Source organism: Microcaecilia unicolor, chromosome 8 (assembly GCF_901765095.1).
Source record: "Microcaecilia unicolor chromosome 8, aMicUni1.1, whole genome shotgun sequence".
Lineage (NCBI taxonomy): Eukaryota > Metazoa > Chordata > Amphibia > Gymnophiona > Siphonopidae > Microcaecilia > Microcaecilia unicolor.
This window is the reverse complement of record NC_044038.1, coordinates 7,199,618-7,214,278: the sequence shown is the minus strand read 5'-3', so window position 1 is coordinate 7,214,278 and position 14,661 is coordinate 7,199,618. Positions and strand designations below refer to the sequence as shown.

General features: G+C 46.2%; 1 protein-coding gene across 2 annotated transcripts in view; it reads right to left on the bottom strand.

Annotated features, from left to right (window-relative positions):
- Positions 1-14,661, bottom strand: part of CACNA1H (calcium voltage-gated channel subunit alpha1 H) — a 311,405-nt gene that overhangs the window by 7,131 nt on the left and 289,613 nt on the right. For both annotated transcript variants that reach the window (XM_030211678.1, XM_030211677.1), the window contains 3 exons: positions 9,297-9,418; positions 5,095-5,409; positions 407-587 (listed from right to left, as the gene is read on the bottom strand). In XM_030211678.1, the coding sequence (XP_030067538.1) occupies positions 407-587; positions 5,095-5,409; positions 9,297-9,418 (618 nt within the window). The remainder of the gene's footprint in view (positions 1-406; positions 588-5,094; positions 5,410-9,296; positions 9,419-14,661) is intronic.

The window sequence follows — 14,661 nt, the reverse complement described above, 5'->3', positions numbered from 1 at the left end:
GATTGACAATATTGGAAGAGTGTTACGACATAAAAAAGAAGGGAAAGAACTGGAATTAGAAAGTTATCCAGCAATAGTGGTTTTAAGCATAATATTTTGTCTTGGAAACCCATCTCTGGCTTATCCCTCAAGCTCTTCAGATGCTAATGCTGTGTTGGGCAAAATATTGGTCCTAGTGACTCATCCAATTCCACTAATTATGACCCCACCATCCTGCTACTGTGGCCTGCCAATTCATGAAAGAAGGAGTTCTCCGCTTGTGATCCCTTTCAATCTTGTATGTGTGCCAACGTCACTTTGCTTGAAGCCTTCACATCTGCTCCCACCCTAGTGACTGGTAACTGGTATCACAATGGCTGAGAGGAGGAAGGTGAGTCCCACTGACTGATCTTTTCCCACTTCTTACCTGTTGGTGATTTCTCTTCATTTGCCTCCACCTCATGAAGGGGGTAAGGTGCTTTGGCTGGCATGACGGGGCGGAACATGTAACTATCGTTGGGTAATGAATGCATCCTGGATATGGCGATCTTCCGCACGGTTAGCAGATTGGGCGACTCCCTTCTTCCTTTCATGTAAGCAGCATTATCCTGCGAACCAGTGGGACAAGAACTTGGTTAGTCCTGGGTTTATGAAATTTAATCACTTGTTCACTACTGAATGTCTCTCTTTTCATACCTATATCCTCTCCAAGATCTTGCTGCCATGATGCAAAACCAGACATCTGGCAGACATCTATGGTCTACGCCCTGATTGTGACTGTATAGATATGGATGCGGTTGAATGTAAATTTTAAGGGGCTTCGACATTAGCTTCAGAACTTTTAGTACAAGAACAGTGCTGGGCAGACTTCTATGGTCTGTGCCCTGAGAATGGCAGGAACAAATCTACTGGGGTATACATATAAAGTATCGCATACCATGTAAAATGAGTTTAACTTGTTGGGCAGACTGGATGGACCGTTCAGGTCTTTATCTGCCATCATTTACTATGTTACTATGATACCAAAACCAGGGATTTTGGCTATTTTACCTCGGCAGTAAATATGGCCTTAGCACGCGGGCAGTAATCCCTGCAAGGGCACGCTAAGGCTAATTTTTACTGCTGTTTCTTAAAAGGACCCCTTTATGAGGGGCTTCTTTCTCTAATCTGGCACAGGAGACTGCCACCCAGCTGGGGCCCAGCAGCCTGGTTAACAGGGAGGCACAGAAGAAAACAGATCCCAGGATGTAATGGACGAGGCTGGGCGCTGCCATTTTGCGACGTCGTCAACAGAAGGAAGAGGAGGGAGGCAGGCTACGTCCCTCCTCCAACTAAAGGTAGGGGGGCCGGGAGGGGGGTTGTCCTGACTACTACTACCACTACTACTTATCCTCATGCTGGACCACCAGGGATTGGTCGGACAACGCTGGGGGGGAGTTGGGGTGGGCTGGAGGTCCACCGGACCTCCAGCCCCCCTCCCGTCGCTCGCTGGGTGGCTGGGGGTTTGGGGGGGCTGGAGACCCACTGGATCTCCAGGCCTCCCTGAACCTGGGGGGGGGGTGGGATCGTCGGGTGGACCACAGGTCCGCCGGACCTCCAGCCCCCGTTGCTTGGGGCAGGGGTAGAAAGGGCCTGCTGGTCCCATGGACCTCCAGCCCTGTTGATCATGAGGGTTTGACAGGTTTGGGCTTGACAGCCCCGACCTTTCAAACAAGTGCGGGAGGATTGTGCTGAGCGCATGCTCGGCACAATTCGCCTGCACTTCTACCCCATGATCAGAGATAATTGCGCTGCTTAAATTTGCACGCATTATCTCTGATCATCGGTGCGGTAAAGCCCCGCGCTGTTCCAGCGCAATTTTTAGAGCGCTGTTTGGAACTGCGCGGGGCTTTTGATCATGAGGGTATGAGTGCAGATCAGAGTTTTTTTTTGGGGGGGGATGGGTGGTTGGGGCTTGGTCAGCGTGGGAGAGGGGGAGGGAAAGGGGAATCGGGGACTTTTTCCTGTCAATGTCTGTTAATTTTATGTGTGCACTTTGCACTGTACAACCTTTGACTGACAGTTGTGGGTTATAATACTTTGTAATAAATTACATTAAAATTACAATCTCAAGAGCAAAACAGCCAAGATAGTCTCTGAATTTACGAACTTTGGGGGTAACGTCTTTTGTCTTCTCCTTCGACAAAGTGTGTGTGTGTGATTTTTCTGTGGGCTGTGACAGTTTCCATGAGTCAGTCTGCTAGTTTCCCACCGAGTTGCAAGAGGAATCACTTGACAGAACTGCATCTGGTTGGAGAAACTCCTGGCTGTCTTTTCTGAAAATGCCTTTCTATTTCAGGTGCACAGACTGTCCGCTGAGATCTTTTTAAGTCATTACCTTCTGCAAATCAAAAACAGGGCTCACTGTCCCATGGAAAATCCAGCATTAGAGGAAAGCAAAGCATTGATCTATCTTCTTTTAAGCTTCAGCTCGTTCTGTTTACAGACATGACCCTGGAGGTTTTGAGAAAACATTTGTATTTGCGTAGCAGAAAGCTTTACAGATTTCTCCTTTCAAGATAAAGACCATAGACCATTATTAAATTGAGTTGGGGAAAATCCACTGCTTATTTCTGGGATAAGCAGCATAAAATGTACTGAACTTTTTCGGGATCTTGCCAGGTACTTGTGACCTGGATTGGCCACTTTTGGAAACAGGATGCTGGGCTTGATGGACCCTTGGTCTGTCCCAGTGTGGCAATACTTATGTACTTATATAAGAATTTTAAAAGAGATCAAGTAAGCTTCTGATTCAGCTTGTACAATCATACAAGAGTCAGTAGAACTGCCTGCCTTCCTCCTGTCACCAAGCAGAGTTACAGAATTAACTGCCCATCGGGAAGGAAATTGGGTTCGGATAGCACGGATGATAAAGAGAATAGACAGGGTGTGATGCATGCAGGGTTTTTTTTTTCCAGGGGGTACTGAGTACCAGCACCTTTTCCATTGCCTGCTAAAATTGACCCATGGTCTCCAAGTTTTAACGAAAGAGCTCAGGCTCTACACACCAATTCTGTGACTGGTTGCAGAGGGCCTGGCTATTGTGGGGTGGGTCCCTGAAGGGTGGCCTAGCATTTGAGTACCGGCACCTTTTTCGCTAGAAAAAAATGCACTGGATACAGGGTAGCTTCATTATCATCAACACACAGGAACCACATTACATTATGCTAAGGATATTCTATTCCTAATGTAATTTTACAGCTAATTAGGGGTTTTAAGGGCAGAAAAAAAATCAGTCTGGTCAAAATGCAGCAGGTGGCATGAGTGGTTTTCTAAATGTTGCCCTCTGTCATACAAGAGAGACCTGCTATTGAATCCCACCCCATGGATGGGCACTGGATTGAATATCCGGGTCAGCCACTAAGCTGGCAATTCTGCGAGTGCCAGCCGATATTTAGAGCTGGGCACCCACATAGCTATGTGGGCAAAGATTGCACCTGCCTTCTGTGTGGTCCCATCTGCATGCTCGCGTATCTGCTGCCCCCACCCCCACCCAACCCATGGACTGTGCCGGAAGTAACCGCACAATGCTGCAGTGGTCAGAGGGGATATTAAACACCCCTGACTATCTGGGGATAAGGGGATGGCCCATTGAAGAGGGTTTAAATAGACAGGAGCCTTTCCCTGCTGCGCGTAGAGCCCCCCCCCCCCAGGCCTAATCATAGCGCCGGCTTATTCCGAGGCATGGGTTGATGACATTTATTTCAGCCCAACCAGGTTGCAACCCCAAATGTGGATTTTGTGACTGTATTTGGGGTCGTGACCCACAGTGACATTGGGCAGATTAGAACTTGCACCTTGCTGCTCTGTGCTCTACAGATGTACACAAGAAACATATTTTGATTCATTTAGGGGTCACTTTTGGGCTGGTTTTCTGATTTTCAAACATTTTATTTTCAGTTCATTTCTTACCTTTACGTTAATACAAAGTTTAAAACATAGGTTAGAACTTTTTAACTTGCGTTAATCAGCTCCATGCACATTAATTTGGAGGCTAATTCACAGTCGTGTGCAGTATCTTTTTAAAGGTGTGCCAGATATGTCTATGTTCTGCTCCCCAAAAGCCAAAAAAAGTGAGGATATCAAATATCTTTTATTGGAAGAACAGCTTTAAAAAAACCGACCCAACACGGCCATGTTTCGGCTCAAAAGGGCCTGCCTCAGGGGTCTGGTGAATCTCTGATGTTGTAGTAGAAGTGCTTAACGAAGAGATCATGTTTCAGCGCTTTTGCTCCGCTGAGGATTTAACAAGGATCCAACAGCAAGAACAGGGGTGATATGATACAGACGTTCAAATATTTGAAAGGTATTAATCCGCAAACGAATCTTTTCCGGAGATGGGAAGGCGGTAGAACGAGAGGACATGAAATGAGATTGAAGGGGGGCAGACTCAGGAAAGATGTCAGGAAGTATTTCTTCACGGAGAGGGTGGTGAACGCTTGGAATGCCCTCCCGCGGGAGGTGGTGGAGATGACAACGGTAACGGAATTCAAACATGCGTGGGATAGGCATAAAGGAATCCTGTGCAGAAGGAATGGATCCACAGAAGCTTAGCTGAAATTGGGTGGCGGGGGGAAGAGGGGTTGGTGGTTGGGAGGCTAGGATAGGGGAGGGTAGACTTATACGGGGTCTGTGCCGGAGCCGGTGATGGGAGGCGGGACTGGTGGTTGGGAGGCGGGAAATACTGCTGGACAGACTTATACGGTCTGTGCCCTGGAAAAGACAGGTACAAATCAAGGTAAGGTATACACATATGAGTTTATCGTGGGCAGACTAGATGGACCGTGCAGGTCTTTTTCTGCCGTCATCTACTATGTTACTATGTTACTATCCATAATCTCTTTTGGGTCAAAACAGGGCCGTTTCGGGTCTTCTTTTTAAGCTGTTCTTCCAATAAAAACTACTCGATATCCTCCTTGGATCTACCTCACTTTTTGGGGGGGCTTTTGTTGTTCACGTGAGGTTTGCTCCTCCTTTTTGTTTGTCTATGTTCTGCTCCCCACCAGCCCCTCATATATGAAGATCATCTCTCACCCAGATCGAAGGGGAACTTTATCAGCTGCTGATCCTGCTTACCATAGCGTGCTTTCCTGGCATCTCAAATTTCAGCGTTTCTTGGCTTGGACTGGCGGCCCTGCCGGGGGTGCAGCTGTCAGCGCTGCTTGGGGAGGTCAGCCCTCGTGACATCTCCATTTCGATCTCCGCGTCCATCTCAGCGTCCTCCTTGGCTTCTTTATTGCTTTCCTCCAAGTGCTTCATCAGCACGGCCACCACGACGTTAACCAGGACGAACTGAGCGATCAGAACAAAGGTAACGAAATAGACAGGCGAGATGAAGGGCAGGTAGCTGAGGCAATGTTTGTCATCGCTGCTGCATTCTCGGAGCGTATCCTGATCAGGAGCAAAAGTTGAAAGAAGCATGAGATACGATGAGCCAGTAGCTCCTCTTTATACTAAGTAAACATTAATATTCACACTATATTTCTATACAAGTGTACTTGCAAGGACAAGTGGATGGTAAGCATTAGCCTTTTCCACAAACTAAAGCCTGGTAATATTGTAAACTATAGAGTAAATTTTCATTAAGGAGCCTAACGTACACAGGAGCTTTGCAAACTGGCAACACGCCCTGTGCGACGTGCCTGCAAATGTTCCCAACCTGTCCACTTCATCATGGCTGGCAAGAGAAGCCAATGAATGGGGTGACTTTTAGCTTCCCTTGCTTTCCGTGTGGCCTGCACCTACTGCACATGGGCTACTTACAGCCCTGAAAGTATGCACATTAGGCCCCGATACTGAGACAGTGGGAGTTAGACCGGTTAAATCCCACTGTCACTGGCGAACCCGGAAATTCAATGCCGAGGCCGTATCCAGCCAACAGCATTGAATTTCCAGGTTTTTTAAGGCGCCGCAAACGTAGCCGTTTAAGCCAATATTCGTCAGCTGACCAGCTAAGTTCTAGCGGCCAAAGGTAGACCTGCTATTTACGCAGTTGCTGAAAATCAGCGCTAATCGGCTAAGTCACGTGACATAGCTAGTGACCGGCCTATTCGGTGGGAGATAGACTTTTATCTCCCACTGAATATTTACCCCAGTGAGTGAACAGAGGAAACATACTATAATAATCTTTCTGTGGTAGTCGAAAACATAGAACATAGCAAACAATAGATGTAATACTAATATAACACAACTACACTTTTTCATGTAGCTCTTGAAAACTCGTGACGCATGTATTGAGGTTGCCCAATAATAGGTCTCACCTACAACCTGTTTGTTGACCTTTATTTCTACCTATTCAAATGGATGAACATGGCAGCCTCACTAAAAGAAAACTTAGTAGGGAAAACACACAAATCCAGTGATGTGGCCTGTTCCCATGACGTATCCAAAAAATTCAGAAATCAGATCAGGTGAAACACAATTATGACAAAAGTTGCTTGCAGTTGTTGTTATTAAGAGCCATCGAGTTGGTGTTGACTCACAACGACCCTGTGGACAGATGCTCTGAACTGGGTTTGGTCTTCAATCAAGCAGCTGTTGTTGTTGAATGGTTCCATCGTATTGCTGGTCTTCCTCCTTTACAATGACTTTCAACCTTGACAAACATGATGGAACTAAAATTCAGCCTGCAACGGTCAGTTTTTTTTAAAAAGCTGTAATAGCCGTGGACTGAATTAAGCTCAGATATTCCAATGTCCAGGCATTGAATACTCCGATAAGTGAGGTCACCCAGAAGTTAACTGGGCATTGGCTGATATTCACACCAGTGCCTGACTAGCTTGGCAGCTAAAGTTAGGACAGCGTTTTTGATTCCTAACTTTATGTGCTTTCTTAACTGATTAGCAGACGGAATATCACTGCTAACCAGTTACGTACTGGTTCCGCCCAAGCTCTGCCTCCAGACTGCTCTGACACTAACTGGACAGTGCCACAGTGGTCACAGGCACCAACTGCTTAAGTACCTTTGAATATTGACAGATTGCAAGCCCAGTGTAGTTTAACCATCAGGGGCATCTCCTGCCTAAATAAATCCTTTTGAATATCGGGCCTAATGTCTTTCTCTTTCCATTATGTGTCTGAAGTATGAAAATTGAAGTCTTGTCTTTTGAGCTTCCAAGGAAAGTTTAGGTTTGATCTTCTCCCATACCGATTGACTTGTTCTTCTGGCAGTCCATGCTATACACAAAATTCATCTCCAGCACCATAATTCGCAGATATTGATTTTCTTCCTGTCTTACCTCTTCACTGTCCAACTTTCACATCCAGATGACTATTGAAAATACCATGATTTGTAGAAGTTGAATCTTTGTAGGCAGAGATACATTTATGCACTTAAAGATCTTGTCTAGGTCCTTCATAGTAATTCTGCCAAGAGTGATACATCATTAGATTTCTTGACTGCTTGTTATTTCATTATTGATTGATCCAAGTAGGTTGAAGGTGTCTACTATTTCTAGTACTTCTCCATCAAGGATGAAATGATTGATTTTAACAGTTGTCAGGATCTTTGTCTTCTTCTCAGTAGAGTGGAGGCCCCTTTTGAGACTGTGCTCCATGATCTCGACATGATCTCGATAATCAAATGTTTCAGATCATCTTCACTTTCAGTCAGTAAAATGGAATCATCAGCATAGCGAAGGCTGTTGATGAGTCATCCACAAATTTTTACACTTGACTCTGCCTGTGCCTGGTTTACTCTTGTGTCTGCTGCCTGCCTCCTGACCTTGCCTGTACCTGGATTACTCTCATGTCTGCTGCCTGCCTCCTGACCTTGCCTGTACCTGAATTACTCTCGTGTCTGCTGCTTGCCTACTGACTCTGCCTGTACCTGGATTACTCTCGTGTCTGCTGCCTGCCTCCTGACCTTGCCTATACTTGGATTACTCTCGTGTCTGCTGCCTGCCTCCTGACCTTGCCTGTACCTGGATTACTCTCGTGTCTGCTGCCTGCCTCCTGACCTTGCCTGTACCTGGATTACTCTCATGTCTGCTGCCTGCCTACTGACTCTGCCTGTACCTGGATTACTCTTGTGTCTGCTGCCTGCCTACTGACTCTGCCTGTACCTGGTTTACTCTTGTGTCTGCTGCCTGCCTACTGACTCTGCCTGTACCTGGATTACTCTTGTGTCTGCTGCCTGCCTACTGACTCTGCCTGCACCTGGATCACTCTCTTGCCTGCTGCCTCTCTGGCTGTCATGTTCATCACCCTGCTCCATCTCGTAAGCCCTGCAGGCCGCCTGCACCTAGGGGCTCAACCTCTGGGGAACGGCAGTCAGTACAGGTGAAACCCAGGGTTGTCCAGCCACCAAGCAGAACCTGGTCCGAGTACCGGGCTCAGCAGTGCTCTACTTGGTACGAGAACTCACAGGTCTGACAACTGAGCATGCTCAATTTCACTAAAAGGAGTGTGCAGGACGTGAGGGGAAGACAGAGCATGCCAGGCTGGACAATGTTTCAACTGGCGAGGGTTGGGGAACCCCGCCAGCAAACCCAGGGGCCCAGAGGAAATTTTGAGGGGCCCAGGACCCCATAGCCCCATGTAGCTACGCCACTGGCTAGAAGTAGCTCTGTCTTCTGTACCTGTTTCTCTTGTACAGGTAAAAATGTTATGTACATGCACTATGGAAACCTGTGTATGGTTTTACCCGTGCTGAGCAGTGCCGCATTCAACAGGTCCACAATCAGAGAAGCAGTTAAGCCATGAGGCAAAAGAGAGAGTGCCCGGAGGCACCATTATGGCAAAGGTATTATTAAAAATACAAAGCTTGACGTGGCCACATTTTGGTGGCTGCCTGCATCAGGGATTAAACATCCAAATTAACTTGACATGAATTTAACAGAAATCCTCCTGACAGGTTGCAATCAATTCACAGTCAAAATAATCATCAGGCCTTATATTTTTTTTAAATAAAATACTGGTGCCTCCAGTTGCTCCTTTGGCCTCCCTGGTTTCTCCAGACCAGGGTGCAACTTTCTTTTATCTCATAGCTTTCAGACAGGCCATTGTACCTGGGTAAGTCTCTTTGCTAATTACCCTCTCTCATTCTAGTCTGAAAACAGGCCCTATAATGTGGAATCCACTATAACAGATAAAGGATTTGGCCATTAAAAAAAAAAAAAAAAAAAAAAACCAGAAGGCAGAATTGTCAGCATCCAGGTCGGGTCACCTAAGCCCAAGCAGTAGTTTCACGCATGGTAAACTTTTTATAGCAAACATTTTCTCTAAAGGGCACCGTTGCTTCATCATAAGCACCGACTGCAAAGTAGAAGTTGTAATACCTTCATTATGCTGTTCCAGTTGTCACCAGTAGATACTCTGAAAAGAGTAAGAAAGGCCATCCCAAAGTTTTCAAAGGTGGCATGCCTGCTCAGGCCTTCACAGGGATTTTCATCGTTGCACACTGCAAAAATAAGATGAACAGAGAAAGTGAACACAGGACTTGTCAGGGATGGGATCTCCAGAAGAGAAGACAAGCGAACAGCACAGTATTTGCAGACCAGATCACCAATACAGTGGTTGTAGCGGACATTTGTGTTCATTATCTCATAGTATATGAACGTCCATCACGCGTTACTACCTCTGCTTTTACACTGTTCTCTCTTTTACAGCTTTCAGTGCGATCTGTTTATTAATCTATCCTTTGGGTTAACTATCTGGATTTACAGGATGTAACTTTTGAGGGGTCGATAGTCAGGGGTCCTTTTACTAAGGTGCGCTGAAAAATGGCCTGCGGTAGTGTAGATGTGCGTTTTGGCGCGTGCAGAATCATTTTTCGGCGCACCTGCAAAAAAAAATGCCTTTTAAAAATTTTTGCCGAAAATGGATGTGGCGGCAAAATGAGAATTGCTGCGCATCCATTTTCAGTTTGAGACCTTACTGCCAGCCATTGACCTAGCGGTAAAGTCTCACGCGGTAACCGGGCGGTAATGACCTACGCACGTCAAACGCCACTTGGCACGTGCCCGATACACGTGGCCAAAAAGAAAAATTATTTTTTGCACACGTGTATCGGATGCGCGCCAAAAAATGAAATTACTGCAAGAGCCGTGCGGTAGCCGGGCGGTAACTCCATTTTGGCACACGTTGGGCGGGCGTAGACGCTTACGCGGCTTAGTAAAAGGCCCCCTGAATAATTTAATCGGCAGGAGAGGTTCTTTACCAGTTACATCGCTTTTGTTGGGCTGTCCACTGATATTCAATGGCATGTAACGGGTTGCCGCTGCTGAATATCAGCATTAACTGCTAATATTGTAGACGGCTATTGTAGTGGACGGTCTAGGGGGCAGAGTTGGTTAAGTGCTGATACTGGACAAATCGGACCACATAAATCTCAGTCCTATCTTTACCCAGTTTCGCTTAGAAGGTTAAGTGTTGAATATTGCACTTAGGGGCTTTTTTACCAAGTGGCAGTAAGGCTACCACCCCATGGGTAGCAAGTGGCAAAACATCACGACCGCCGGGCAGGCCCAGGCACTTGGTGATAGTTCTGAGTTTGCTGTGCACTGTTTCCCGTGCTAGAAAATCATTTTTATTTTCTAGCACGTGAGGGCAGAAATAGGCATTCCCAGCGGTAACCGGCCAGCGCGGGCTCATTTCTGAGCCCGATTACCGCTGGGTTGGCATGTGAGCTCTTAAAGTCTTCTAAATAGGCAGTGAGAACTCAGGCAGTAAATGGCCGCATGCTAATTTCGCTATTAGCGCATGGCCATGAATCAATACGAGAAAAATGCCTTTTTCCCACCGTGGTAAAAAGTGGCCTCGACGCCTGGCAATTCCATGTGCCAGCACTACCACGGGTCACTTTATACCACCACTTGGCAAAAGGGCCCCTTAATCACAAAATAGCGAGCCAGCCACCCAAACCTGCATATTAAATACTGGTACCCAGACACGGCCTGGCATTAAGTATCACAGTGGCTCAAAAAGCGCTCAGCGCTGGTGGCTGAAAATTCACCTCATTGTTTTTAGATATTTTTAACCCAAGATTTCATACCTTAATGAAGGCAAGTTGCATAAACAAACATGACTCAAGCAGGGGTGCAATCAGACTTCGGCGGGAGGGGGGTCCAGAGCCTGAGGTGAGGGGGCACATTTTAGTCCCCCCCCCCGGTGCCGACACCCCCCGCCATTTCCGACCCCGCCGCTGCCGCCAACTTTACCCCCCCCGCCGACGACCCTCTCGACCCCCCTCCCGCCGTCAACCCGCAGTCGCCTACCTTTGCTGGCAGTCCTCTTCTTCTTGCAAAAGGCTTCCTTCTGTTTTTGACGTCCTGCACGTTGTACTTGCAGGACGTCAGACTCACAGATCAGCTGATCTGCAAGGCTTCGTTCTGTGAGTCAGGACGTCAGAAACAGAAGGAAGCCTTTTGCGAGAAGAAGAGGACCTCGGCTGGCGGGGGTTGGGGTCCACCGCCAGCAAAGGCAGGCGACGGCGGGAGGGGGGGTCGAGAGGGTCATCGGCAGGGGGGTCCAGGGCCAAATCTACGGGGGCCCAGGCTCCCCTGGCCTCACGTAGCTACGCCACTGGACTCAAGCTCATTGCATTTTCGTTATCGCATCTGGTGCTCAAGATGCCGTTATTCCCCGTTTCTTTTCCAGCCCAGGACTAGATTTGCAGACGGCTGGAATGTCTTGAGCACAGCACATTAAAGCTAAAATAATGCAAGAGGCCGAGACGGAAGTCTTAGATGCGGTGAGAGCATTGAACCTCACTGCTGCAGGATTCAGCTGGGACGGAGGTTGCTGGCCTAGTGGATGGCGCTTCGTGAAATGGTGCGTTGCTTGTGATCGTATTTTGCATTGAGGAACACGTTAAGAACTGGACCGGATTCCAGAACAGTAAGAAACAGGATAACCTTCTAAATATTCTCAAAAATTACCGCTGTGTCTCAGACGGTACAGAACAATCGGCCATGAATGGAGACTTTAGAAAAGTACATGAAAATCAAAGCAGCTGAGGTTCATTCACTGTTTGTAATATCTCTTCAACTGGCTAATGCAGGTCCTGCCAAGTTTCCATCATTACTCTCTCAATACCAACCTCGGGCATTCAGCGGAGTCCTTGCTTATTCTACTGACTTCAGACACTGGTAATGAAATCTCACATAGTCCTAACATTAAAAGTTATTTTTTTGAATTTTTATGTATCATCAGGTACAATAACTTTAGCATCCTTTGCACTGTTAACAAATCTGAGTCTGAATTCATTAGCTTTGTACACCGATCTGTTCTGCCCTGGCAGCTAGGGCAGATTAGCAAGTTCAATAAACCACAACTAACTAACTAATTGAGGGCCCCTTTTACCAAGCTGCGACAAAAGGGGGCCGGCGCTGGAGTCGCTTTCCTGCAGGAAATGGCCAGGCGGCATGTAAAGCACTTGACACACGGCCATTTCTGGGGGAGGGGGGAAGCACTTACCACCACCCATTGAGGTGGCGGTAAAGGCTCCCTCGCTAACCCAGCAGTAACCAGGCAGAGCACAGGGCTTTCTTTACAACATCCGTAAAATCCGCCCCTTTCTTTCCCAGCACTCTACCAAAACCCTCATCCACACCCTTGTCACCTCTCGTTTAGACTACTGCAATCTGCTTCTTGCTGGCCTCCCACTTAGTCACCTCTCCCCTCTCCAGTCGGTTCAAAACTCTGCTGCCCGTCTCATCTTCCGCCAGGGTCGCTTTACTCATACTACCCCTCTCCTCAAGACCCTTCACTGGCTCCCTATCCGTTTTCGCATCCTGTTCAAACTTCTTCTACTAACCTATAAATGTATTCACTCTGCTGCTCCCCAGTATCTCTCCACACTCGTCCTTCCCTACACCCCTTCCCGTGCACTCCGCTCCATGGATAAATCCTTCTTATCTGTTCCCTTCTCCACTACTGCCAACTCCAGACTTCGCGCCTTCTGTCTCGCTGCACCCTATGCCTGGAATAAACTTCCTGAGCCCCTACGTCTTGCCCCATCCTTGGTCACCTTTAAATCTAGACTGAAAGCCCACCTCTTGAAAATTGCTTTTGACTCATAACCACTTGTAACCACTCGCCTCCACCTACCCTCCTCTCTTCCTTCCCGTTCACATTAATTGATTTGATTTGCTTACTTTATTTATTTTTTGTCTATTAGATTGTAAGCTCTTTGAGCAGGGACTATCTTTCTTCTATGTTTGTGCAGCGCTGCGCACGCCTTGTAGCGCTATAGAAATGCTAAATAGTAGTAGTAGTAGTAGTAGTAGATTACCGCCGGGTACAGTCCAGCGCTACAAAAATAAATAAATGTTTGTAGCACCGAAAATGACGGCATGGTAGGGGTGGGAATCAAAAGAAAGCCAGTGAGGTGAATCCAAGAAGGATGCCAAATATATCTTTATTGAAAGTACTTAAAAACGACCCAACACAGCCGTGTTTTGGCCTGAAGGCCTGCCTCGGGGATCTTGATGAATCTCTGATGTTGTAATACAGGGCTTGACAACAGGAATTGTTCGTTGCAAGAATCTGACTGTGAAATCCTTCGATAATCTTCTATGTTGTAGATACGTTGGATTGATGAGCAAAACAGCGAAAATGACCAAAAAAAAAAAAGGAAGTAAAAAAGAGAAAAAGAAGAAAAAATACAAATATAACAAAAATAATCAATAAATAAAACAATAAATTAAAAAAAAATATATATAATAAAGACGACACTTCTGATTAAAAACTTCAATATATTTATTGGCAATTAAAAATGATACCAAAATAGGTAGAAAAGGACTTGACATAGCTGTGTTTCGGCCATACAGGCTTGCGTCAGGAGTCTTCTCATCCTATAGAGTCTCGTTCTTTATTTATACATCGGATGATTTTTATATTGGTATGTAGTAAATGTTACAAATGAACTGTTTTTAAACCGTCTGTGTGAACAACTCTCCGGTTGTCTTTCCTAAGATCTTGTGCTGCTAAAATTAACTCAAATCAGTATAGAATGGAGTTGCTCTGATAAGCGTCTTGCATTTTTAAATCAGAAGTGTCGTCTTTATTATATTAAAAAAAATTTTTTTATTGTTTTATTTATTGTTTATTTTTGTTATATTTTTATTTTTTCTTCTTTTTTTTCTTTTTTACTTCCTTTTTTTGGTCATTTTCGCTGTTTTGCTCATTGTTGTTTTTTTTGCGAAGACTGGTTTCTTCTGTTTCTTTGCATCACGAGTAGATACGTTGGAACAATACTAGTCGTGTAGTCGGCTAGTGTAAATGATGCCAATAGAGCAAAAAAAGGGGTGGGAAGTACTGCCGGGCCTGCTGCGATAGCCTTGGAGAACTTCTGTTATAGTGAGTGGTAAGCCCACGTTGGGCTTACCGCCTCTTAGTAAAAGGAGCCCTCAGTAGTTAAGGTACTCTGATAAAGGCTACTGTTAGCCCTTTCATGGTTATAAGCTCTAGATGCCTTCAAGATAGATTATCATCTTGTAAAGTGCATTTATCTCCCCCTCTCCTCCACCCCCCCACAATTCAGGCTGAGACACTACTGCAGATCATGACTAGAGAGACGTAGGCCACGAAGATCTCCCTGCGTTGATGGAGGTCTTGGATCTACAGGTGTGATGGGTGTACAAATAATATTCAGTTGCACCGGGATCGAGCCAAAGCTAGTAGCCAGGGATGACATTTCTC